Here is a 26514-nt window from a genome sequence, read left to right as displayed (position 1 = left end):
GAATAGTTGAGTTGATATGTGTTGTTTTTTTTTTTTTTTTGTTTTTTTAATTCATCCAGCAGCATGAACAAAAACTAGCACCTTGTCCTTCCATATAATTGTGGTGGATGGAGGAATCCCAGCTGAGATATTGTATTCTGACAGCCGCTCCTGCTGTTGAGCCGAACCATCTGCTTACTGATTGAAATTTGGCCAGTCTCTGCTAAATTGGTGGCTTAGACAGATCATCATCCAAACTTATGGTCTCAAGGATCAGGTTCCACCCCTTTTTGTCAAGGGGAACTCTACTAAATCTGGGAATGCTTCTTGGGAATTTTGGCATGAAGCAATGGTATCCCAGATTTTCAGGGCTGCTGGTCTTCTTGTTTATATATGTTACAGTTCTCGAAATTCTACCAGGTGGACATTTTGGTCTCCTCTGATGCCATCTTCGGGCATATGGTTTTTAAGGGAACTAATTGAACCAGACTTTTTTTTTTTTTTTTTGCGTGACAACCTCCTCCCCCCTCATTTGAACTGCTTTTAAGGATAAAGAAGCAAGATTTTTGTACTCGGAAAAAATTATTTTCTTGGAGTACATTGAGGAACCCACACCTCTGTCCTTTGGTCTCATCCTTCTGTGTTTGATCATGCTCTCTGTACTGGTTGCTACAAAACCTTTGCATGCTGGTAGTAGGAGGGATTTTCCTGGGCTTCCTGTGTCCCTCAATGGACTACCAAGATAATGATTTTACAGTGAGTAAAAAATCATATTATATTACATTTTACCAGACCTTAAATGTGGGTGCATTAGTTTTCTTCTTTCAGGCACAGAAAAATACATGTTGCTCCTTCCAGGAATCTTGTCTTTGTAACTGTGCCACAGTGCACTGATAATTTAAACAATGTTACCAGCTTTCCCAGCTATCTTACAATGCTATACATTGTCAGTTTGCCAAAAATAAAAATTATGTGGAGACAGTGAAATCCTGCTTTAATTGTTTTTGTAATCACTCTTTGTAATGGAGTTGAGGAGAGGAAGGGTGTTTGTAGTCCAACGCAAGAGAACAGCCTAGGGTGACAACGTTTCTCTGCCAAAAATACAGTACAATTCATGACATTTGTCATCTTATGACAGGAAGTATAATTGTCAGGATCACCAGAAAATAAGAGAGGAAAAGGAAACTAATGCAGCCACCACATCTAAAAACTGGTAAGCTGCAGTATATTATATTTTTATTTGTGCTTAGATACGCTTTATGTTCACTTGGGGAAAAAAAAAACCCGGCGCCTCTGTCTATTGATGCTCGTTTTATGTATAAGAATTTGCAGTAAATATGACAGTTTTCCATTTTCATTATTTAGTATGGTGGCATTACATTTCATGGAAGTCCCTTTCCCTAAGCTGCTTAAGTGCAAACTGGAAGCTCCTGCATGACATTGTAAACCAGTACCAAACCTAGTTACTATGGGATGCACAAGCCTTATAAGTAAACAAAAAACTTATTTTTAACCACTTGACCACTGTTAGTAGAGAGATCTGTGTTGTTTATCAACACAAATATCTCTCCTGTCGTCCGATCCGCTGATTGGCGGGTCCCGGCTGGGACCTACTGATCAGCACCTGGTGGAGCCAGTGACAGCACAGTCGGGTTGGCGGGCGTGCCTCTATCCAGAAATAAACAATCGTGTATGTGTGTATATATTCATGATTCTGCGCAGCCGGTCTGAACTGTAGCAGTTTCTGCACTGAGCCAAATCCTCCATTTGTGTCTCACGTGCTTCTTATCCAATACACTACAGAAGGGTTGCAGCAAGAGAGGCTGTGCTGCCAATCCAGAAAGCATTGACCAAGGCTACTTGTGGTCAGATGCTGCTGGCAAAGTTAGTCTTGTGTATCAGCAGTGACAGTTTTGATAGCCGCATCCCAGCAGCAATATTTTTTCATCCGATGAGAGTGATATCTCTGCTCAGAAATCGGGAGCTGCGTTGTTTCTACATTAAGTGGGTGTAAACTCCCTTGTATGATTTTTACCTATAGGTAAGCCTATAATATTACCTATAGTTACAGTATATCTCTTAAATTTGAACCGTTTAGGCGATGTCACCAGCGCATGCACTCTGAAGGAACAGCATCAAAGCAAATCCAACATTAGACTGGCTTCAGAAAAAGAAAATGTGCCTTCTGGAGTGGCCCAGTCATAGCCCAGACCTTAACTCCATAGAGATGATGTGAAATGACCTCAAAAGAGATGTTCACACCAGACAGCTTACAAATGTGTGAGCTGAAGCAGTTTTGTAAAGAGAAATGGTCAAAAATCCCTCCTGAATGTTGTGCAGGTCTGATCCAGAGTTACCAAAAGTGCTTGCTTGAAGTCTTTGCTGCCAAAGGAAGTTCAACCAGATAGTAACTCCAAGGGTTCACTTACTACCTGCAGCGCTGTGAATGTTTAATGGGTGTGTTCAATAAAGACATGAGAAATTAGAATGGTTTGGGTGCTATCAGCTTAATCACATTGTGTTTGTCTATTGGTGTCACTTTGAGGATCAGATCAGTTTATGGCAAATTACTGCAGAAAACCAATACAATTCCTCAGAGTCTTTTTATGTCACCTTTTCATGGTTTCATATATCAAATACGTTTTAACGCTTGACTGCTTTATGTAACTCTTATTTGCTTTTTCCACCAAAGGCCATTCCCAGTGCCAAAGGCTTCATTGGAAGATCACTCTAATAGTATTGATGATTGCGAGTATATGTGCCCCTCCTCTCGACCAGTTAATCCTCCTGTGGTACCTAAAACTGAAGCAAAGAGGCCTGTTGAATCCCTACCTCCTGGATTACGGTTAGTGAATATTTGAACTTTATTGTTAAAACCTGTATGCGTGTGAAATCCAGATATGCAGTAAATTACTGCAGTCCTCAAGCATTCACACTTGCGGAGTGTGGCAAAGGGACTGTTAAAAGGATATTGAACCCAAAACAAAAACGAATATATTGCAGCATACCAGTTATTTGATGTGGTGGCTGCATTAGTCTCTTTTTCTGGCTCCCCCCCCCCCCCTCTATTTTTACCTGGTCAGTAACACACCACCTGTATTAGAATGCCACCCACACTGAATGAAGGAGCACAGGGGCGCATTGCCAGTCTGGGGGGGGGGGGGGCTGTAGAGTGTCAGATGTACTTGCAGATTTAAATATAATAACAAATTAAAGGGGTTGTAAAGGTTCCTGTTTTTTCACCTGCCAGTGACCGGCCCTCAGACCCCCCCTTTTTACTTACCTAAACCCTCAAACGTGCCGTCTCTCTGCTAGGGGGTTCTCGGCTGTTGATTGGATAGATTGATAGCAGCGCAGCCATTGGCTCCCACTGCTGCCCGCAAGGTAGCCCCACCGGGGGAGCGCTACTCCTGGAGGGTTATCTGATGCGGGGAGGAGCTGAGAGAGCTGCCGAGGGACCCCAGAAGAGCAGGTTTGGGGCCACTCTGTGCAAAACAAGCTACACAGTGGAGATAAGTATGACATGTTTGCTATTTAAAAAAAAAAAAAAAAAAAAAAAAGAACCTTTAGTATCACTTTAAAACCAAACTCCAGCTAACACTTTATAAGCAGTTACAAGAACAGGTGAATAATTTTCTTTTTTGAGATAAAGGTTTACATTAATAAAAGTGATCATTGTAAGCACCTCTGTTGATGCTAAATGGTTTGTCCCATCCCTGTAACTAATACATCTGCAAGAGAGCTTGTTCTTTTGAAAAACAGACTCACTGGCCAGATCACCAGATGAAAAAAGAAGTAAGCCTTAAAAAGAAAACTAATGCAGCCATCACATCCAAGAATTGGTAAACTGCAATAAAATAAATATTTACGTTTAGGTTTAATACTTCTTTAAGAGTATATTTCTCTCTCATCGATTGAGGGATACACAAAGTCTGTAACCTTCAGATTTTACTGCTGCCTACTGTAGGATTGAACACTGGCAACTTATTTGCACCTTTTTTTGTTAGATTACATTTTTTTGTCCTTTTTTCACCCTAAAATAAGACTCCACATGGCTGCTGGAGCTTTGTCTGTTCAGTTGCAGCTCTCTGGTGCGGTTGTCGTCCGTCTGGGTTTTGTCATCGCTGAAAGTGGCGATTCCAGCAAGATCTCTGTGATCTGCTAACCACAGGGATCTGGGAAATAGCAGCTGCCAGAACCGTAAACGCCAAACAAATGGGGAGAGGTACCGGTGTCATCTCAAGAGCACTGAATTAAGCTGAAAGCTCTGAAGGGTATCGCAAAGGATAAAAGAAATTATTCTTGCGATAGAGTGAAACGGGTGACCCCATTTGTACGTGGTGCCAAGTTTGCCAAATTTCTCCAATAGGGGTTTCATGCAGCAGTGCATCTGCAGGGTCCTTTGTGACACATCCGGCAACAGGAAGATCTGGGCCCCGTCAAACTCTATAGGGTCTCTGCTCCATGCCCGTTGTAGGATATCTTCCTTTATAGAGTAGCTGTGTATGCAGCAAAGGACATCTCTAGGTCTATCCTCGGAATCCTTTCTGGGACCCAGAGTCCTGTGAACCCTGTCAATGGCAATGCAGGTGTCAGGGGGGTGCTCCAAAAGCGTGTTAAAAATGGCAGAGACCGTGGCTTTAAGATCTGCCTGCAGGGTGGCCTCAGGAAGTCTTTTGATTCTGATATTGCATCTGCGATTACAATTTTCCAAGTCATCTAAAAGAAGCATTAAGTGAGTAACTTTGTCAGCAACTTCTGTTTGTGCTGTCTGTATACTGGAGACTGAGTGGGAAATGTCAGTTGCATTGACTTCTAATGTGGAAACATGTGCAGTAACGTCTGTCATTTCTTGTTTAAGCCCTGTCAGTTCCCCTCTAAGGGCTGTGTCTACATGCAAGGCCAGGGATTCAAAACCCTCTCTGGTGGGTAGATTTTGCAAAAATGTCAGTTTGTTCAGAGAGTAGCCCAGGGAGAGACCCTTGCAGGGGTGTCATGGTACAGGAGTTACTCGCTGCCATGGAGGTTGTGGCTGAAATCATCCGATTGGGGTCCTCAGTAGCACGCCGTGGCTTGGGAGGCCTGTCCCTTGTGAACACTGCTGACAAGGCCGAGGCATCCTGCAGGGAGCCGAGGTCCTCTGCCCCTGGGCTTGGAAGCGACAACAGGGAAAAAGAGGCAGGGAGAAAGGTCGCTGGGTGGAGAGAACGGCAGCTTGTCACACTCTGAGCCGGCCATCTGTCTGCCTGTATCTGTAGCCACCAGCCGGAGCACTGCTCTCTTGTGGCGCCTGCCACCATCTTGGATGTGTCCGAGGTAGAAGAGACAGGCTGTATGGGGATCAGGAAGCGGTCCATCTCGCGCCCCGAGCCTCGCTGCGGCCGCCGGTCCCTGCAGATGTAAGGCTGCTGAAGAGCCACGGATCGGGAGCTCCGCAAGAACACGTCCTCACACGTCCATGCCAAGACCACGCCCCCTATTCACAGTTCTGGGACTTTTTGCAGTGAACCTACTGAGAGGGCTGATGTTTGCACTCTGGAATCATGGCATCCTCTACTCTTAGTCTGTTCTGTCCTCTAAATGCCATTTGGTTCTGTCATGTGGCTAAACCTTCTCCCGCTTTGTCTGAGGTTTGTATCCTTTTCATACAAGACTATTAGCCATATAACATAGTTATTTGCTACTGTGCAGAAATCTATTTCCAATGTGGATCCAGCAGTATCAAATTTAGGTAGTTTTTAAAAGAAACACAAGTCCATCTAGTTCAACCAATAGAAAAATAGACTAATAAAGAACGACCTACAGTTGATCCAGAGGAAGGCAACAAAAAAAAAAGCATGATTTAATTCGCTCCAGTGAAGTGAAAAAATTTCCTATCCCCCCGTAACAAGGCACTTACTGTTCTGAAAGAGAAGGTGTCTCTTCTTTAACCACTTCAGCCCCGGAAGGTTTTACCTCCTTAATGACCAGGCCATTTTTTGCGATGCAGCACTGCGTTACTTTAACTGACAATTGCACAGTCGTGCGACGCTGTACCCAAATAAAAATTGATGTCCTTTTTTCCCCACAAATAGAGCTTTCTTTTAGTGGTATGTGATCACCTCTGCGGCTTTTATTTTTTGCGCTATAAACAGAAAGAGTGACAATTTTGAAAAAAAAAAAAAACATTTTTTAGTTTCTGCTATAAAACGCATCCAATAAAAAAATGTAAAAATTCAAAGTTCTTCATCAACGTAGGCCAATATGTCTTTTGCTACATATTTTTGGTAAAAAAATCCCAATAAGCATATATTAGTTTGCGTAAAAGTTATTGCAATCTACAAACACTGGGATTTTTTTTTTTTTACTAGTAAAATTTAGCGATTTTTAGTGGGACTGCGACATTGCACTGGATAGATCGAACACTTGACACTTTTTTGGGAACCAGGGATATTATTACAGTGATCAGTGCTAAAAGTGTGTACTGTTACTGGCAGGGAGGAGGTTAACATGAAGGTCAAACAAAGGGTTAACTGTGTTCCTAGCTGGTGCTTGCTAACTGGGGGGGGTTGCTCTGACTGACTAGATGAAGACAGAGATTGGTGTCCCTACTTAGCAGGAACACAAGATCTCTCTTTGTCTTTGTCAGAATGGTGATCTCCCATGTTTCCCTCTCTGGGGAACGATTGCGGGTGCCAGATCCGCTGATTGGCATCCCCTGTGATCGCGCCACCAGTGTCTATTGCACAAAATGACGTACAGGTACGCCGTTTCATGCAATGGAGCCAACCTGCCGCAGTAAAAGTGCGGTAGGCGGTCGGCAAGTGGTTAAGGACCAAACTGATGACCATTTGAAAGCCCTTTACATAGTTGCATACAGTAGTTACATAGTTAGTCTGGTCGAAAAAAGACACCAGTCCATCTAGATCAACCAATAAAAGGGGGGGGGGGGGGATAAAATAAAAATGAATATCCTATATACACAACCCTGTACCTACAGTTGATCCAGAGGAAGGCAAAACAAAAACAAACACTGCATGATCCAATTTGCTCCAGCAGGGGAAAAAATGTCTTCCTAATCCCCTGAGAGGCAATCAGATATTCCCTGGATCAACTTTACCTATAAATGTTAGTATCCAGTTATATTATGTACATTTAGGAAAGAATTAAAGGGGTTGTAAGCCTTCTTGTTTTTTTACCTTAATGCATCCTATGCATTAAGGTGAAAAAACGCCTGGCAGTGACCGGCCCCCCAGCACCCCTGTTTTACTTACCTGAGCCCTGAAACTTGACCCGGCAGGGACGCGCTGTCTCTCTGCAGGGGGTTCTCGGCTCTTGATTGGATAGATTGATAGCAGTGCAGCCATTGGCTCCCGCTGCTGTCAATTAAATCCAATGATGCGGGGGGGCCGGGCCGAGTCATACATTTGGCGTCTACGGACACCGAATTCCAGACTTGAGAGCACGCCCGCAAGGTAACCCCCTCGGGAGAGCGCTTCTCCTAGGGCATTATCTGATGTGGGGAGGAGCCGCGAGAGCAGTCAGGGGACCCCAGAAGACCAGGTTCGGGGCCACTCTGCAAAACGAGCTGCACAGTGGAGGTAAGTATGATATGTTAGTTATTTAAAAAAAAAAAAAAAAAAAAGAACCCTTACAATCACTTTTTTTTTTAAAGCAATCTACTGAGCTGGACAGAACCTTTCTAGAGCTCTATTCTCGCTGGGAGGTCCTGCCCTGCATCCAATTTGTAGCTGTGACCTTACTTTGTTAAACCAAGTCTGACTGGTCAAAATCCTTGAAAGGTATCTAAGCACCCATGTGGTTGATCCCTCTCTTAAAGAGCATGTAGAGCTTGTGCCTGTGAAGCTGTGACAGTTTGCTGGAAGCCTGCTTTCTCATGTGTCATTTTATTCTGTAAATGAAGGGCAATTTGGCAAAAGAGCTAGACTGGGTAACCTTTGCTTTCACACTCCCTTTTGCAAAAAGCTGAAGTCTTCTGTTCAACTTTTTAGGACGGAAAACACAGATGGCTGTTTGAGCCTTGGCTGATCTCTGCTTCAGCTGCAAGGTGCATCTGCTGTCATTTGTCTGTTTAGATTTGTTGACCCTTCTTGTTCTTTCCTGTGGACCTGTTGCTGCTGTTTTGTTGCCCACCCCTTGATTTATTGTTTGGGAACGTCAACTTCTGTGTCTTCTACTATATGATTAACCACTTGCCGACTGGTTCACGCCGATATACGGCGGGGAAGTGGTTCGTTCCCGTGAATCACTGTATGAGTACGTCTGTACCTTTTTAAGGGCGATAGGCACGCGCCCACAGCACAGCGGAGAAACCCGATGCACGTGGCCGGCAGGAGCGATCGCTGCCAGCCACCCACGTTAGCGTGCACAAGTGCAGGAACAAGTATTTTTTTGTGTAAACACACAAATCCCTGTTCTGTCAGGGGAGAGGAGACATATAATTTGTTCCTACTAAGTAGCAACAACGATATGTCTCCTCCCAGTCACAACCCCATAAAGTTAGAAACACTAACTAGGGAACACATTTAACCCCTTGATCGCCCCCTAGTGTTAACCCCTTCCTTGTCAGTGACATTTACACAGTAATCAGTGCATTTTTATAGCACTGATTGCTGTATAATTGTCAGTGGTCCCAAAAATGTGTCAAGTGTCTGATCTGTCTGCCGCAATGTCGCAGTACCGCTAAAAATCGCAGATCACCGCCATTACTAGTAAAAAAAATAATAAAAATGCCATAAACCTTTCCCATAGTTTGTAGACGCTATAACTTTTGTGCAAACCAATCAATATAAGCTTATTGCGATTTTTTTATTATTTTTTTTTTTTTTTGTTTATTATTTTACCAAAAATAAGTAGAAGAATATATATTGGCCGAATCTGAGGAAGAAATTTGTTTTTTAAAAACATTTTGGCGATATTTATTATAGCAAAAAGTAAAAAATATAGTGTTGTTTTTTTTTTTCAAATTGTCACTCTTTTTTTTTGTTTATAGCGCAAAAAATAAAATCTGCAGAGGTGATCAAATACCACCAAAAGAAATTTCTATTTGTGGGGGAAAAAAAGGACGTCAATTTTTGTTTGCGTATAGCATTGCACGGCTGCGCAATTGTCAGTTAAAGTGACGCAGCGCCGTCTTGCAAAAAATGGCCTGGTCATTAAGCAGCCAAATCTTCTGGCCTGTAAGTGCTTAAGATAATTGGAGTTTTGAGGTACCTGTAAATTCCATATCTTGGAGTCCAGTACAGGATACTTCCCTCTTCCTCTCCTTACTGCTTGTTAAAAAAAAAAAAAACTGGAGTTTCACGGACTGGGCATGGTTATATGGGTACATTGGGGGGTGGTTTCCAGCAAAGCTTTTGCCAGTGTTCAATTGCCTGAAGGCAGTGGCATATTACACATCTTCTGAGAATCAGTTCTTGTGTCCTATACTGTACTCCAAGATGGGGAATTTACAACTATGTCAAAATATCTATTATTTAATCACAAACTGTGTAATTATCAGAAATGTACTTGATATATGCCTTTTGCATTCTACTGTACAGCTTGTACTGCAGAGCTCAGAGAGGGGGAGGGAGAAGCATCGTAAGGAGCCAATCATTTGTACTGCATTGCAAACAGTATGCCGATAGGAGGAGAGCAGAGTGACAAAGAATTTTAGGTTATAAGTGTTCTGCTTCTCTTTCCACTCTCTAGACACAGGGTGGAGAGGGAACCTATAATTGAAACTGAAACTGTACCAGGGAACATTTAGGTATCCTCCCCAGCAAGGCAGAGCTGTGTAATTATTATGATTAGACAGAAATAGAGATCTTTTGGCTGGTAAACATATATTTATCTCATTTGTGCATTTCGCTGTTTGCATGGCATTCAGCTGCCCTTCTACATAGTGAACACAGGGTGTCGCTTGCTTGGCATGGCCACCATTCACAGAATGCCTTGTTCCCTTTCACAAATGCATACAAGGCTAGTTCTATTACTGGACAAGGTGGGGAGGCTGTATGGTGATGGCATAATCTCCACTTCATCCAATCATTGAAAAAATACAAGGTCTAAGGTGAATGGCAACAGTGCCAAGCAATTAAAAATAACCCTCCCACCCCCCCCCCAACCCCACCCCCAGGTTTTACCATGCAGAAGGCAAGCGGCTTAGCACAGACCGTGGCAATGACTGTAGTAGCAACGACTACTACAGTGATTCTCTGTTTCCACAGTGGTCCCACAGGTTTGGAATATGCATTCTTACAGTGTTTCATGCTGGACTAATGTAACTATGCAATAAAAAAACATACCTGGAGTTCAAATTGAAAGTATCATCTTTATTTTAGTGCACCGTCCCTGCCACTTTCAGTCTTGTACTTCCCTATCTCTAATCCTGAGTAGATTTCCCTGCCTTTTGTCACAAATCTTCCTGGCTGGACCCACGCATGTACTATACAATTCCATTAGTTCACGTGGATTTATGAGGATGTAGAATTTTAATAATTGAAGCTAAAACTGTTTGATGTTTGACAAAACTTATTGGCTATGTAATAAAATGTAACTTGGGTTCAAGCATCATAAGGAACAATCTAGCTGTTTCTAATTTTCTTTTTTAGACCAGCCGAACAGCAGGTTGAAAGAGAGTCGTATGAGACCATGTACAACATCCATTGCCAAGCCACCCCTGTCGTCATGGAGCCAAGAAGTGATGAAGGTGAGTAAGGGGAAAGTTTCTAGATGAAATAGTAGGCAACGTTGAACATGATGTATTCATATACCGCATGTGTTGTATTCTCGATGGATAAGGGATAAGTAATAAAGGATATGCTTTTTTTTAACCCTAATACATTCACAACATTGGGTTAAACAGACCAATCTACTCCTGAAAGCTCCCAGAGTACTTGGTTAACCATAACTTTGTATGACTGTGCTTAATGAGCGTGCTTTCTTAAAGTGGTTGTAAACTCACATTAATTGTACCTATAGGTAAGCCTATGATAAGGCTTACCTATAGGTACTGTAAATATCTCCTAAATGTGCACCGTTTAGGAGATATTTACTGTATATTCAGCCGATGACCTCATTGGCACATGCGCTCTGAAGGAACAGCCACCCGTGCCGCTCCTTCAGAGCCCTGTGCCGTGACCGGCGGCTCCCTCACGCATGACAACGCATCGATGGAGGGCTTCGTTTGCTAGAAAGTTTCACATAATGTGCTAGTATGCAATGCAACCGGTTGAAAGAAAAAAAAAAAGAAATCATCAATGGACTGCCTTACTTCCCTGTGTGATAAGTTACATTGCTGCATTGTGCTATAGCTACCCTACTAGCTTCCCATCCAGAGAACTCTAATGCAGCGTACACACGACCGGACTTTCTGGAAACTAGGTCCGACGGTCTTCCCGACGGACTTCCTGAACGGACGGACTTGCCTACACACGACCGGACTTTCCGGCAGATTGACACCTTGCAAGCCCCGTCGCGGGGAATACCAGGCCCTTAGGCCCCCCCCACCCCAAAGCACCTTGTCCCTATGTTGATGAGGACAAGGGTTTGCGGGCGTGGGGCTTATCGGAATCCGGGAGCCCCCAGATCCCGGCCCCCCACTCTATGTGAAATGAGTATGGGGTACATCGTACCCCTACCCATTCACCTAGGGAAAAAGTGTCAATAAAAAAAACACACTACACAGGTTTTTAAAGTAATTTATTAGACAGCTTCGGGGGTCTTCTTCCGACTTCGAGGGTCTTCTTCCGACTTAGGGGGTCCCTCCGGCCTCTTCTCCCGGTGTTCGACCTCTTCTGCCGGTATCCAGTTCTTCTGCTGACTCCTCTGCTATCTTCTGCCGCTCTTTTGCTAGTGGTTGTCCGGACTTCTGCATCGCATTCTTCCCTCTTCTCTTCTTCCGATGTTGGCACGATGCTCTCTCCGGCTGTAATGCTGTCTGGGCGCTCCGCTATGACTTGTATAGGTGGTGACCCCGCCCCCTTATGCCGTCAGTCCCTGGGCATGCTGGGACTGTGACGGCATAAGGGGACGGGGTCACCGGGTGATGTTGACCCCGCCCCCTTATGCTGCTTCTGCTTGATCTGTAACGGTCGTGGTGCTGCACATGTGATCCGTTATGACACCAGCCATTTGATAGTTTGACAGTTTGGTTGAGGACACAAGCAAATGTGACAGTTAGCAATCCTGGCATTCCAGGATTGTAACTGTTTTTTGACACCTTTAAAATGCATGGGTTTAGTTCCTCTCTGATTTACTGCTGGGGCTCTGGGTTTCAGCAAAATGGCAGCCTCCAGCAAGAAGAAACAGAAGCAATGCTGGAGGCAATTTACAGCGTACACTAATTTTGGTAGCATAATAATGTGGAATAGATATTTCTTGCTAGAAAACATTCTTTTTTATCAAGTTATTATGCGTAAGTTCCACTTTAAAGTGATTGTAAAGCTTCAAATATTTTTTCTTTTAAATAAACATGTCATACTTTCCTCCACTGTGCAGTCGGTTTTGCACAGAGTGGCCCCGAACACAGACTTCTGGGGCCCCTCAGCAGCTCTCCCGGCTCCTTCACGCATCAGAAAACTCCCTAGAAGAAGAGCTCTCCTGGGGGGTTACCTTGCGTGCGCACTCCCGAGTCCAGCATTCAGTGCCCATTGCCGTTGAATGTATGACTCGACCTTGGCACCCACGTCATTGGATTTGATTGAAAGCAGCGCAGCCATTGGCTCCCGCTGCTGTCAATCTACCCAATCAAGTGCCGAGAACCCCAGGCAGAGGGACAATGTGTCTTCGCTGTTGGAAATTCCAGGGTTCAGGTAAGTAAAACAGGGGGCTAGGGGGCCGGTCACTGCCAGGTGTTTTTTCACCTTAATGCATAGGATGCATTAAGTAAAAAAAAAATTAGGGTTCACATCCCCTTTAAGTTCAAAGGCCCATTGCAAATTAACGTTTCCTATATAAAAATAATTATATGAAAAGAGAAATTCTGCAAGTACAAATTAAACATACCTGATTCTTCTGTGTTTTTACCTGCAGTTTTTTTTAAGTTTGTGATAGGGTTACATTAAAGTGTTACTAAACCCACAACAGTAAAATCAGTCTGTATATGCAGTAAAGCATGCTTGTTATACTCACTGTGAAACCTAAGCAGTTAATCCTCATTGTGTAAAAAGGCTGTTTGATCCTGTCTTCTCTGATCCTCACCTTTTTTTTTACTGACCCCAATCTATCTGCTGATAGAACAGAGACTTGTAGGCATGCTGCACATGCTCAGTTTGATGTGTACTGCTAGAGGTTTTTTTTTTTTTTTTTATTAGGTGGCAACAGATTGCTGTTTATCTTGGTTACTTGGGAAGCCACAGTCCGGTCTGCGTAATGTGTCTGGGTTTTAGGCAGACTGAAATCCAGACACATGATTCAAAACCTGAGCTATTCAGGTGGACCCCAGGGTCAGTGTCACCTACTTAATTTAGGGGTCAGTATTACACCCTCCATAATACAGGCCCCCCCCCCCCCCCCCCCATAGAGGAACCCATTCGATCAGAATCCCCTTATATCAGTGCTCCCCTTAGAGACCCAAAAAAATAAAAATTGGAAAAAATGCAGCTTAACCTCAATAATTGTGAATGATGGTGGAAACCCCCAAGGATAATCCAAGTGTTAATACACTCCAATCTTATTTAAACATACATACTGTTCAATCTACACACTCATACAATAGTGTATGAATACTGGTGTAAATCCATTCCAAAATGTGTTGTGCTAATATCCAATTTATTAACACCTTTTGAGCTAGATACGTTGGATATTAGCACAGCACATTGTGGAATGGATTTACACCACTATTCATACACTATTATATGTTCGTGGAGATCGAACAGTATATACTGTATGTTTAACCACTTGCTTACTGGGTACTTAAACCCCCCTCCTATCCAGACCAATTTTCAGCTTTCACCACTGACACACTTTGAATGACAATTGCGCGGTCATACAACACTGTACCCAAATGAAATTTGTATCATTTTTTTCCCCACAAATAGAGCTTTCTCTTGGTGGTATTTGATCACCTCTGCGGTTTTTATTTTTTGTTAAAAAAATGTAAAAAGACTGAATTTAAAAAAAAAAAAAAAAATTTTATGTTTTGTTATAAAAAAATTCAAACAGGTAATGTTTCTCCTTCGTTGATGTACGCTGATGAGACGCAGTGATGGGCACTGATGGGTGGCAGTGATGGGCGCTGATGGGTGGCAATAATGGGCACTTGATCTGTTACACTGATAGGCAGCACTGCTAGGTGGCACTGATTAGCACTACTGGTGGGCATTGATAGCTGGCACTTGTGGGAACTGTTCGGTGGCACTTGTGGGCACTGTTAAGAAGCACAGATGAGGCAGATGTGCCTCTTCCTCTTCGGGACCTTTGTCCCTCTCATCTGAGCCGGTGATCGGCTTTTTTTTCTACTCATGCTATCAGCGTGAGTAGAAAAAAAAAAAGATTACCGATCTTTTGTTTACATCATGTGATCAGCTGTCATTGGCTGACAGCTGTTCACATGGTAAGGGGCCGGGACCGGCCCCTTACTTGGATCGGTGATCAGCCGAGTCTCAGTGACTCGGTGATCACAGCCCGCTCTGCGCACGCCCTGCAGGGCACACGCAGAGCGCATGCACAGGGGAGGCCGTCATATGACGGCCTCCCGGGAATTCAGGTCCGCGCTGTGGCCGTCATTCGGCCATAGCGCAGATGGCAGGTGGTTAAATAAGATTGGAGTGTATTGATTATCCTTGGGGGTTTCCACCATCATTCACATTTTTTTTTTCACATTTGAATTAATATAATTATAGGGTAAGGTTGCACTGCATGTTTAAAAAAAACATGTATTTATTTTTTTTTTTAGTTTTCTTTTTCTCCTCCTCCCACAGCACACTTACTAAAAAGCAATGGGAAACTTTCCCAGTACTGCGGTTTCTATTGTGCTTTTTTTCTGCATAGAAAAAAGGAAGAAGTGGGGGAAGAGACTGCTCCTGAGCTGTACTTTATGTGCTATTCCTCCAGACTGTGTCAGGACTTCTTGAACAGGGTGGATGAAGGAAGAAGTGGGGGAAGAGACTGCTCCTGGGCTGTACTTTAAGTGCTATTCCTCCAGACTGTGTCAGGACTTCTTCAAGAGGGTGGATGTGGATGCTGCTCAGTATGCAATGAGTGTTGTGACAGTGAAGAATGTCTCTGGAGAGGGTGTAGACTCTGGACAGTGGATTCAACTGTGTACTGTTGAACCAAGTATGCTCTGTGCAGCTAAATGCACTACTGGAGGCAGAATCCCCCAGAACTGAAAGACAGGAGTTGCAATCTGCCTTTACACTGTACAGTATAGTATAAATTCTCTTTTCCTAATGATACCCAAAATTGAATTGCAGGTGCACGATAATGACTTATTAATGCTGTGTTTAGGGGCAAGAATATATTTTTTTCTATTGAGCCTATCTTTTATTAAATTTGAAACATTTAGCTTAAAGGAGAAGTATGGCCAAAGCTCTTTTGGCCATACTTCTCCTGTGGGTCACAGGAGTGCACTTAGTCCTGCATTTCTGTGACCCAGATTCAGCCAACTCGGGCTACAGCAATAATGTCAGGATCCACCCAGACGCCTGGCTGTCAGCTGGCGCAGCCTGAGCCAGCCACTCCTGCCCGGTGCTCTAGTGAGTGCTGAAGGGGCAGAGCACAGAACGGTGACCGAGAACTGAGTGATTAGCGCTCTTTGATCACTCAGTTCTCTGTGTGGAGCAAGTAGGGGACAGCTGCAGCAGCAGATAGATGCTGCAGTCTTTAGGTATGTTTAAATGATTGTTTTCTTTTCCTGCACTTGTCTTTTAAAGCTCAACTCCATGAAAAGAAAAAAAATCCATAGGCCACATTCTTCAAATTCTGAAAAATTGAAAGAGAATATGATTTCCAGAAGTAGTGATGTGAATCATGACAATAGTGGAGAGGAATGCTTTAAGGACTCAAAGAGGAAATATAATGAAGATGAATCTTTAAGATTCAAAATTCTTGAGACAAAGAATCTAAGCTAGATGTACAAGTGTCTAAAATATCTAACAATTCTGCTCTACCACCTGTGTTTGGGGATGCCATGGAGAATGTGGACACATCACTTGGAATCCCCAGGGATGCTGCCACTGTGATCTTTAGACCCAGTACGGCTTCCATGGAGGTATTGAGATCTCTGAAAGTTTCGATGTTGCATATCTACAATGATACAAGACCATAGATTATGGGTTCCTTTACAGTCATTGGACCATAGCACAAATTCTTCCCACCCTGCCTTGATGGGTCTGTCTTTGGGTGAGACCCTCACCTAGTACTCGTTGGTCAACTTCGGCTGACTATGAGGAGCAGGGTTCACTGGGCCTTTTGGCTAGGTGGACCTGATTCTGACTTGTCTAGGAGGACTGACTCTTTTTCTGCCTTGCTGCAAAAAGTCAACCCTTTTGCTAGCCATTTTTTTTTCTTTCTTCTATTGAGATCTTGTGTGTTTTTTTTTTTTTTTTTTTTTTAATTTATTTTTTATCTAGTTTCCTTACACTACGTGAGCTACTCCAGCTATCTAGGTTACAATATCCTTGGCAATGGCCTCAAAGGCCGTATTCGGACCCAGTTGGGTGTCCATGGGCTTACCTGGAATATGTCCTTCGGGCACTGGTCTCTGCTTTGAGTTGCTTTCTACACCTCAGTGTATAAGTTGGTTAGCAAAAAAGGGATTTTTGAGTCCAAAGCAGTTTCACTTTGTGTGTGTGTGTGTGTGGGGCAAGCGCCTATAGCTCTGCTACTCCTTGGTTCACTGGAATGCCAATCATAATCCCCTTTTTCCATTGGTTCACCATGGAAGGGGTTAACAGTTACATAGGTTGAAAAATGACACAAGTCCATCTAGTTCAACCATAAAAAATAAAATAAAAAATATCATACAATGCCATATACCCAATCCTATACCCACAGAAAAGCAGGATCCAGTTTTCTACAGCATGGGAAAAAATTCCTTCCTGATCCCAGAGAGGCAATCAGATTTTCCCTGGATCAACTTTACCTATAAATGTTAGTACCCAGTTATATTATGTACATTTAGGAAAGAATCCAGGCCTTTCTTAAAGCAATCTACTGAGCTGGCCAGAACCATCTCTGGAGGGAGTCTTTTCCACATTTTCACAGCTCTTGCTGTGAAGAAACCTTTCCGTATTTGGAGATGATATCTCTTTTCTTCTAGACGTAAAGAGTGCCCCCTTGTCCTCAGTGTTGACCGTAAAGTGAATAACTCAGCACCAAGTTCACTATATGGACCCCTTATATATTTATACATGGTGATCATATCCCCCTTATTCTCCTCTTCTCAAGAGTAAATAAATTCAGTTCCTCTAATCTTTCCTCATAGCTGAGCCCCTCCATGCCTCTTATCAGTTAGGTTGCCCTTCTCTGCACTTTCTCCAGTTCCCCAATATGCTTTTTGGGAACTGGTGCTCAAAACTGAACTGCATATTCCAGATTAGGACTTACTAATGATTTGTACAGGGGCAAAATGATATCTCTCTCTCTGGAGTCCATAGCTCTCTTAATACAAGAAAGTACTTTGCTCGCCTTGGAAAATGCAGCTTGGCATTGCATGCTATTATTGAGTTTTATGATCTACCAGAACCCCCAGATCCTTCTCCACCACGGATTCCCCCAGTTGTACTCCCCCTAGTACAGTGGTTCTCAACTCCAGTCCTCAGGACCCACCAACAGGCCAGATTTTAAGTATTACCTTGGGGAGATGCAGACTAGAATACTGCAATCACTGAGCAGCAAATTATATCACCTGTGATGTATTTCAGTTATCTTGCAAATCTGGCCTGTTGGGTCCTGAGGACAAGAGTTGAGAACCACTGCCCTAGTATGTATGATGCATGCATATTCTTAGCCCCCAAGTGCATAACTTTACATTTATCAACATTAAGAGCCCTTTCACACTGGGGCGGGCGTCGGTGGTAAAGCGCTGCTATTGTAAGCGGCGCTTTACCGTCGGTATGCGGCCGCTAGCGGCTGAAAAATGGTTAAAAACCACCGCAAAGCGCCTCTGCTGAAGCGCTTTGCCGGCGGTATAGCCGCGCCGTCCCATTGATTTCAATGGGCAGGAGCGGTGAAGGAGCGGTATACACTCCGCTCCTTCACCGCTCCGAAGATGCTGCTAGCAGGACTTTTTTTACCGTCCTGCCAGCGCATCGCTCTAGTGTGAAAGCCCTCGGGGCTTTCACACTGGAATGAAAGCAGCGGCACTTTCGGGTCGGTTTGCAGGCGCTATTATTAGCGCAATAGCGCCTGCAAACCGCCCAGTGTGAAAGGACCCTAAACCTCATCTGCCACATAGTCGCCCATTTAGACGGTGCATTGAGGTCGGCTTGTAAATCGGAGACATCCTGTAAGGACGTTATTCCACTGCATAACTTGGTGTCATCTGCAAAGACAGTAATGTTACTTTTAATCCCAGACCCAATATCATTTTATAAAGATATTAAAAAGTAAGGGTCCCAACAATGAACCTTGGGGTACACCACTGATAACCTTAGACCATTCAGAGTAAGAATCATTAACCACTGCTCTCTGAATTCTGTCTTTTAGCCAGTTTTCTATCCATTTACAAACTGATATTTCCAGGACTGTAGACTTTACCTTACACATTAGCCGTGTGTAATATTTGCAATATCCAAGTATACTACGTCCACCGCCACCCCTCTGTCCAAGGTTTTACTTACCTCCTCATAAAAAGAAATCGGGTTTGTTTGACAACTTCTGTCTTTCATGAATCCATGCTCTGGCTGTTGCTTAAAATATTTTTTTCCAGCAAGAACTCGTCTATGTGGTCTTTTATTAAACTCTCCAGTATCTTCCCGACTAAAGAAGTTTAACTAACAGGTCTATAGTTACTTGGTAAAGACTTTGTTCCCTTTTTAAATATAGGCACCACATTGGCCCTGCGCCAATCCAGTCAACCCTATCCGACTATTCCAGTCATTAAAGGGGTTGTAAACCTTTGTTTTTTTTCACCTTAATGCATCCTATGCATTAAGGTGAAAAAACACCTTTCAGTGACCTTCTCGGTCCAGTGGCTTCTCGGCTCTTGATTGGATAGATTGATAGCAGCGCAGGCATTGGCCCCCCGCTGCTGTCGGCCCCCGCTGCTGTCAATCGAATCCAATGATGCGGGGGACGTGGCCGAGTCCTGCATTCGGCATCTATGGACATGGGCACCTATCTAATAAAAAACCCAAACCTTTAGTGTTCTTTTAATAGGTCCCTAAAAATTAGATACAATGGCTTTGAAGTTACAGAGCTCAAATCTTTTTAGGATCCGTGGGTGGATGCCATCTGGTCCAGGTGCTTTATCCACCTTTTATTCTGTCTAAATATTTCTGGACCGTATCCCCTTTGAGCCTTTGTGGATCATTTGGGGCTGTGTCACTACCACCCCCATTATTAACGCTGAGGAACTGATTGCTGACATGCTTTGTGCTCTTTCCCTGTAGTCAGCTTTGAGGAAGCACTTTCACGCTGTTGCACTTGCCGTAACTGACACGTGGATTCGCCATGGTTGGTCTTTGTCTTTTGCTTACAGTGATCCTGTCCCATTCAGTCACCAAAACCTCTCCTACTAAAAGCTGCTGCTTTTGTGAATATTTAAGACCTATACTTGTGTCCAGAGCTGTTTTGTTTGCTTGTTATGATAACATGTTGAATCTCAAACACATGAAACAGTTTAGAGTATCCCGGATGCCTCTGACAATCCAGTAACAGTTCTGGCGTACCTGCATTTCACCCCTGAAGTGTCTGTCACTATCACCCTGGATTTTTACCTTTTGCTTGAGTTCCTGCCATTTTCAAGGTTTCTCTTGGCTCTGCAGGGATCCAGCATTTTTGGATCATGTTCAGATATAGCTACTTCTTTGCATGTACCCCTGGCAGCGGGTACATGTGGGGCACAGCGCTCTGAAGCCCAGCAGAGCCCTTTAGCACACTTGCGCACACATGCACGTCATTCTTGCTGCTTTATAGCACAAAAAAGGCAAACAAAAAACACATCTAATTGTGGTAGAGGGAGGGGGCTGGAGGCAGGTACACACCCACATTGCCTTTTTGGGATGAAGGTCCCTTTTAAGGTGCGCTCTACTAAATTGGTGAGTGCTTCTTGGGCATTTAGGTATCAGACTGTAGTTTGCCAAATTTGTAAAGCTGCCACCTAATCTTCTGTTTACACATTCTGAAATTTTACCAGGTGGGGATGATCAAGCCCATTCTGATGCCAGTTTCAGTTGGCTTTTTGAGCTTCAGGCAGCCCTCTGTTCTGTTTTTTTTTTTTTTTTTTTTTTTGTTTTTGTTTTTTTTGTGAGAGTATTGTTATCTTGTTGCTGTTGCCCAACTTTCACTTAATGTCCCGTACACGCGATCAGATTTTCCAACAACAAATGTTGGGTGTGAGCTTGTTGGTGTTAAGTCCGACCATGTGTATGCTCCATCGAACATTTGTTGGCGGACTTTCCGCCAACAAATGTTGGCTAGCAGGTTCTCAAATTTTCCGCCAACAAAACTTTGTTGTCGGAATTTCCAATCGTGTGTACACAAGTCCGTCGCACAAAAGTTCATGCATGCTCAGAATCAACGTCATTGATCGTACGTCTTGTACATCACCGTGTGTATGCAAGACAAGTTGGAGCCAGCAACCTTTGAACAAAAATCCACGTTTTGGTTGGAAAGTCCGATCGTGTATATATACACGATTTTAATGAATCCCAGTGTCAAACGAAAAAAAAAATTTATAGACTCATATATATATATATATATATATATATATATATATATATATATATATATATATATATATATATATATATATATATATATACTCTCGAGTATAAGTCGAGTTTTTCAGCACATTTTTTTGTGCTGAAAGTGCCCCCCTCTTCCTTTTTATCTCCAGTGCAGCTAAGGCTGCAGAGAAAGGAACTGAAAAAAAAAAGTGGAACTTTAGTGTGGGGATAAAATGCGAACAGGCAGGATTTTTAATATAAAAGAGACTTTGTCTCTTCTACATTAGTTATTTGCCTATCTGCACTGTACACTGCAATTTTGGCAGTGCAGCCTTTGGCACCCTCTCCTGTCAATCACAGCAAATGAGAAGGGGGTGGGGGGCGGGGCTGAGCCACATTCTGTGCTTCTAATGGACACACAGCGGGGCTTGGGAGCGAGCACGCATGAGTGCCCCCATAGCAAGTGGGGGGAGAAGCCAGGAGAGCTGGTGGGGGACCCAAAAAGCAGGTTTGTATGGCATTTTTGTTTAACCACTTGCCGCCCGCCCTATTACAAAATGACGGCGGCAAAGTGGTTTGATATTTCTGACCGGACGTCATATGACGTGATCAGGAATATTGAGCCGCTGCGCGCCCCCGGGGGCGCGGATCGCGGCGATCGTTGTTGCGGTGTGTCAGTCTGACACCCCGCAAAACCGATCTGACAGACGATCTGACAGACGCGAGTAGAGGAGAGCCGATCGGCTGCTCTCCTGACAGGGGGGGTCTGTGCTGATTGTTTATCCAATCAGGACCACCAGGGAAGCCATCCACACTGGACCACCAGGTATGCCCCTAGACCCCCAGGGACATACCACTATGTGCCCAGGCAGCTGCCAATCAGTGCCCACTCCAATGCCTACCACTGCCAGTGCCACCAGGGATGCCTATTAGTGCCTCATATCAGTGCCGCCTATCAGTGCCCAGCAGTGCCACCCCATCAGTGCCACCCCATCAGTGCCCAGCAGTGCCGCCTATCAGTACACATCAGTGACCACCAGCGCCACCCATGAGTGCCCATCAGTGCCGCATAGTGCCCGCTCATTGGTGCCACCTCATCAGTGCCTGTCAGTGCCGCCTTATCAGTGCCCATCAGTGAAAGAGAAAACTTATTTACAAATTTTTTTTAACAGAAACAAAAGCAAAACTTTATTTTTTTCTAAAATTTTCGGTCTTTTTTTATTTGTTTAGCAAAAAATAAAAACCGCAGAGGTGATCAAATACCACCAAAAGAAAGCTCTATTTGTGGGAACAAAATGATAAAAATTTAGTTTGGGTACAGTGTAGCATGACCGCGCAATTGTCATTCAAACTGCGACCGCACTGAAAGCTGAAAATTGGTCTGGGCAGGAAGGTGTCTAAGTGCCGGTATTGAAGTGGTTAAAGGCAATACCATTTTGCCCCTGTACAAAGCATTAGTAAGACCTCATCTGGAATATGCAGTTCAGTTTTGGGCACCAGTTCACAAAAAGGATTTGGGGAACTGGAAAAAGTGCAGAACTAATAAAATGCATGAAGGAGCTCACCTATGAGAAAAGATTAGAGGAACTGAATTTGGGGGTGATTTACTAAGACAAATGCTCTGCGCCAGTTCATACCTTAATTGGTGTGCTGGAAAAGTCTTAGTAGGTGTTCTCAGTTAATTAACCCTTTTGATGCTAATCTCATTCCTATTACTTCTAATATATCTTTGAAATGTGTTCTTTTTCTATTTTTACCCAAGTCTTTCGATACATTACAAAGAACAGAGAAGTGTTTCTAAACCCCAAAAATTAATATTTTCAGATCTTGATCTTTAACAACTGTGCCCTTTCACCCCCTTCCTGCCCAGGCCTTTTTTCATCTTTCAGCGCTGTCACACTTTGAATGACAATTGCGCGGTCATACAACACTGTAACCATGTGAAATTTGTATCATTTTCTTCACACAATAGAGCTTGCTTTTGGTGGTATTTAATCACTGCTGGGATTTTTTTTCTTTTTCCTAAAAAAAAAAAAAAAAAAACGAAAATGTTATAAAGAAAAAAAAACGTTTTTCTTAGTTTCTGTCAGTAAATTTTGTAAATTAAGTACTTTTTCTCCTTCACTGATGTGCGCTGATGAGGCAGCACTGATGGGCACTATTGAGGGGGCACTGATGAGACGGCACCTATGGGCACTGTTTAGGTGGCACTGATGAGGCACTAATATTCTGCACTTTTGGGCAATGATAGGTAGTACTGATAGGTGGCACTGGTGGGCACTGATAGGTGGCACTGACGGGCCCTGATAGCCGGCACTGGTGGGCACTAATAGGCGGCATGGATAAGCAGCACTGATGGGTGGCGTTGATGGGCTTTACTGATGGGCATTGATGGGTGTCACTGAAAGCCAGTACTGACTGGCTTCACTAATGGACACTGATTTCTGGCTGTGGTGGGCACTGATTGTTGGCACTGGTGGGCATTGATTGCTGGCACTGGTTAGCATGGGTTGTTGTCGCTCTAATGTAATCGGGGCACTGTTCATCAGTGCCCTGATTACATCTCTCACTGTCTCCTGCGAGGAAATGCTGCTGATCGGCTCTCCTCGCCACACACTCTGTCAGCGTGAGGCGAGGAGAGCCGCTTACCGGCACTTCCTTGTTTACATGTGACCGGCTGTGATTGGACACAGCTGATCACATGATTAAAGAGCCGCATCAGCGTCCTAGCAACATGGTGCGACCACGATCGGCTCGCTGCGCACCCCCGCGGGTGCGCAGGAGCGTCTGTTAGGGTGCGCCGTCATATGACCTCCACCCAGAACAAAAGCTGCACCGTCCCACCATTATTTGACAGTGGGCTGGCGGCAAGTGGTTAAAGGTGACCATACACTGCAATCAGTGTTTATGAAGGCTGCGCTTAGGACAGAAGATTGAGGTATGCAGCCCCCCTAAAGGAGCCTCCCTAAGGATCCTCCACAGAATACTACAGATTTATAATGGGGTATGGCGCTCCCTGTGGGATTATATGGGATGGTGTAGTGGGGGGTTTTTGAGATCCCTGAGTGTCCTGGTGTGCTAGTGTAAACTAAACCAAATTTCTAAAGCAGTTGATAACCCCGTATCTCCTAGTGGTGGTACCCGTTGCCGCCAACGGTTATTACTTATTATTAAAGGACCTCCAGTGGTGTAGTTAGACAAACCATAAAAACACATAAACCACAAAGTATATAAAGCAAAAAACACGTCAACACACCAAATGGGGGTGTATGAACTACCACCTACACCTGTGGTAGGTCAGAATACCACCAGGACTGATAGTGGCTTAACTGAAAGTGTAAAAAAATATATATAAATATATATATATCTAAAAATGCACCTCTACCTCATTAGTGCAAAAATATATATATGTACAAATAAATTGTGATATATAAAGAAATAATCTTAATCCATAGGGTGCTCCATCATTAGCATAAACAGATATCATATACCATAAAACAAAAGTGCACCTTTACCCAATTATACAAATATATATCAGTTAATTAGTGATTAATCATAGTCCATAAAGTGATAAATCTCTTCAAAGCTGAGATACTTCATGCGTATTTGCCCCTTTTTGGGGTTGCTGGCTTCGGTGAGTGGGGACCCTTGAGGGGGAGCACAAAAGTCACCAAGACCACCTGAGAGCATCTTAATCACGATTTTCTTGAAGGGAAGTTTGAACACGGGCTTTGAAGAGATTTATCACTTTATGGACTATGATTAATCACTAATTAACTGATATATATTTGTATAATTGGGTAAAGGTGCACTTTTATGTTTTATGGTATATGATATCTGTTTATGCTAATGATGGAGCACCCTATGGATTAAGATTATTTCTTTATATATCACAATTTATTTGTACATATATATATTTTTGCACTAATGAGGTAGAGGTGCATTTTTAGATATATATATTTATATATATTTTTTTACACTTTCAGTTAAGCCACTATCAGTCCTGGTGGTATTCTGACCTACCACAGGTGTAGGTGGTAGTTCATACACCCCCATTTGGTGTGTTGACGTGTTTTTTGCTTTATATACTTTGTGGTTTATGTGTTTTTATGGTTTGTCTAACTACACCACTGGAGGTCCTTTAATAATAAGTAATAACCGTTGGCGGCAACGGGTACCACCAATAGGAGATACGAGGTTATCAACTGCTTTAGAAATTTGGTTTAGTTTACACTAGCACACCAGGTCACTCAGGGATCTCAAAAACCCCCCACTACACCATCCCATATAATCCCACAGGGAGCGCCATACCCCATTATAAATCTGTAATACACTGCAATCAGTTAGATCTTAAAAAAATTTGATTTGGTTCAAGAGCCTGTTTGATTTTCTATAATTTGAATTAATTGTTCAATTGCGTCTTCCTATTACCTATTTTGCAGAAATATTGAGTTGTACAGAGATTGGCCAATCAGATTCCATAGTGCATGACCATCTTAAGGGCCAAATTTGGAATGTAGATGTGCCATGACCCACTTGTGTTTTCCTAACAATATTTCTTGGGCATTATACAATGCACATGGGAAACCACCTTTTTTCAAGACTAGAGCTAGAGTGATCAGAAATCTTCAAACTACGGCCCTCCAGATGTTGCGGAACTACGCATCCCATGAGGCATTGTAAAACTCTGACATTCAGACATGACTAGGCATGGTGGGAATTGTAGTTCCTGAACAACTGGAGGGCCGTAGTTTGAAGAGCCCTGTGCTAGACCATTATTATGCCTCCACAATTGGTAGTGTGGCATCTACCCAACTTCTCTCTGCTAGTGGACACAAGAACCTACATCTGTAGATATATAGTTGGGCAGCACAGTGGTGTAGTGGTTAGCACTTTCACCTAGCAGCAAAAAGGGTCGCTGGTTAGAATCTCACCCGCAACACCATCTGCCTGGAGTTTGCATGTTCTCCCTGTGTGTGTTTCCTCCAGGTACTCCGGTTTCCTCCTACACTCTAAAAACATGCTGGTAGGTAAATCGGATCCTGTCTAAATTGGCCCTAATATAGATAAATGTGTGTTAGGGACCACACAAACACCACCCCATGTTCAAAAATATAAATAATGTTCTTAATTTGCAAATAAGGATCATCTCTTCCTCAAAGAACAGTGAGTGAGGCATGGTGGTGGGAAGAAATTAGCAGCAGTACAAGCAACTTCCTGTAGGGGCGTGATGTCATTCTTGTGTGCTGGCCACTGCTTACGGGAACCAGATATGTACCACAGGGTACATACCTCCGGGCACACAGCGGTTGCGCATCTCACATACACAGCTGTCGCGCATCTAGCTGCAGGAACCCAATTTTTAAGGAAATTAATAGTAAAGCAGATGCAGATTTCCAGGACTGGACTAACAAATGGTTCTAGTGAAAGGCAACTGGTGTTTTCTATTAAACACGGTCTAAATGGGCCATTGACATGCATCACAGTTGAACTTAGGAATCCTTTCTTATTTTTGCTTGGGGATAGAGTGTAGAGGGATTAGAAGTCTTGTCAGTTTTTGGGGATGTCTGCACCCCTGATAGGTTGAAGACACCTCCCAAATTTTGCCACTTTCTCCTTCAAATGTATTCACTTCCTGTCACATAGCCAAACAGGAAGTGAGGGTAAAACCCTACCATTGTCTTTCCTTGGGGACACACAGGTCAATCTAAATAGT

The 26514-nt window shown here is 43.5% G+C and overlaps 1 protein-coding gene across 2 annotated transcripts in view; it reads left to right on the top strand.

Annotated features, from left to right (window-relative positions):
* Positions 1 to 26514, top strand: part of CBL (Cbl proto-oncogene) — a 133885-nt gene that overhangs the window by 92791 nt on the left and 14580 nt on the right. Inside the window, exons 13-15 of one of the 2 annotated variants that reach the window (XM_073602543.1) lie at positions 1118 to 1192; positions 2672 to 2824; positions 10575 to 10672. In XM_073602543.1, coding sequence (XP_073458644.1) covers positions 1118 to 1192; positions 2672 to 2824; positions 10575 to 10672 — 326 coding nt within the window. The remainder of the gene's footprint in view (positions 1 to 1117; positions 1193 to 2671; positions 2825 to 10574; positions 10673 to 26514) is intronic. The other variant, XM_073602544.1, reaches the window with a different exon arrangement.

This window comes from Aquarana catesbeiana, linkage group LG10 (assembly GCF_042186555.1).
Source record: "Aquarana catesbeiana isolate 2022-GZ linkage group LG10, ASM4218655v1, whole genome shotgun sequence".
Taxonomy (NCBI): domain Eukaryota; kingdom Metazoa; phylum Chordata; class Amphibia; order Anura; family Ranidae; genus Aquarana; species Aquarana catesbeiana.
This window is presented reverse-complemented; position numbering and strand designations above follow the sequence as displayed.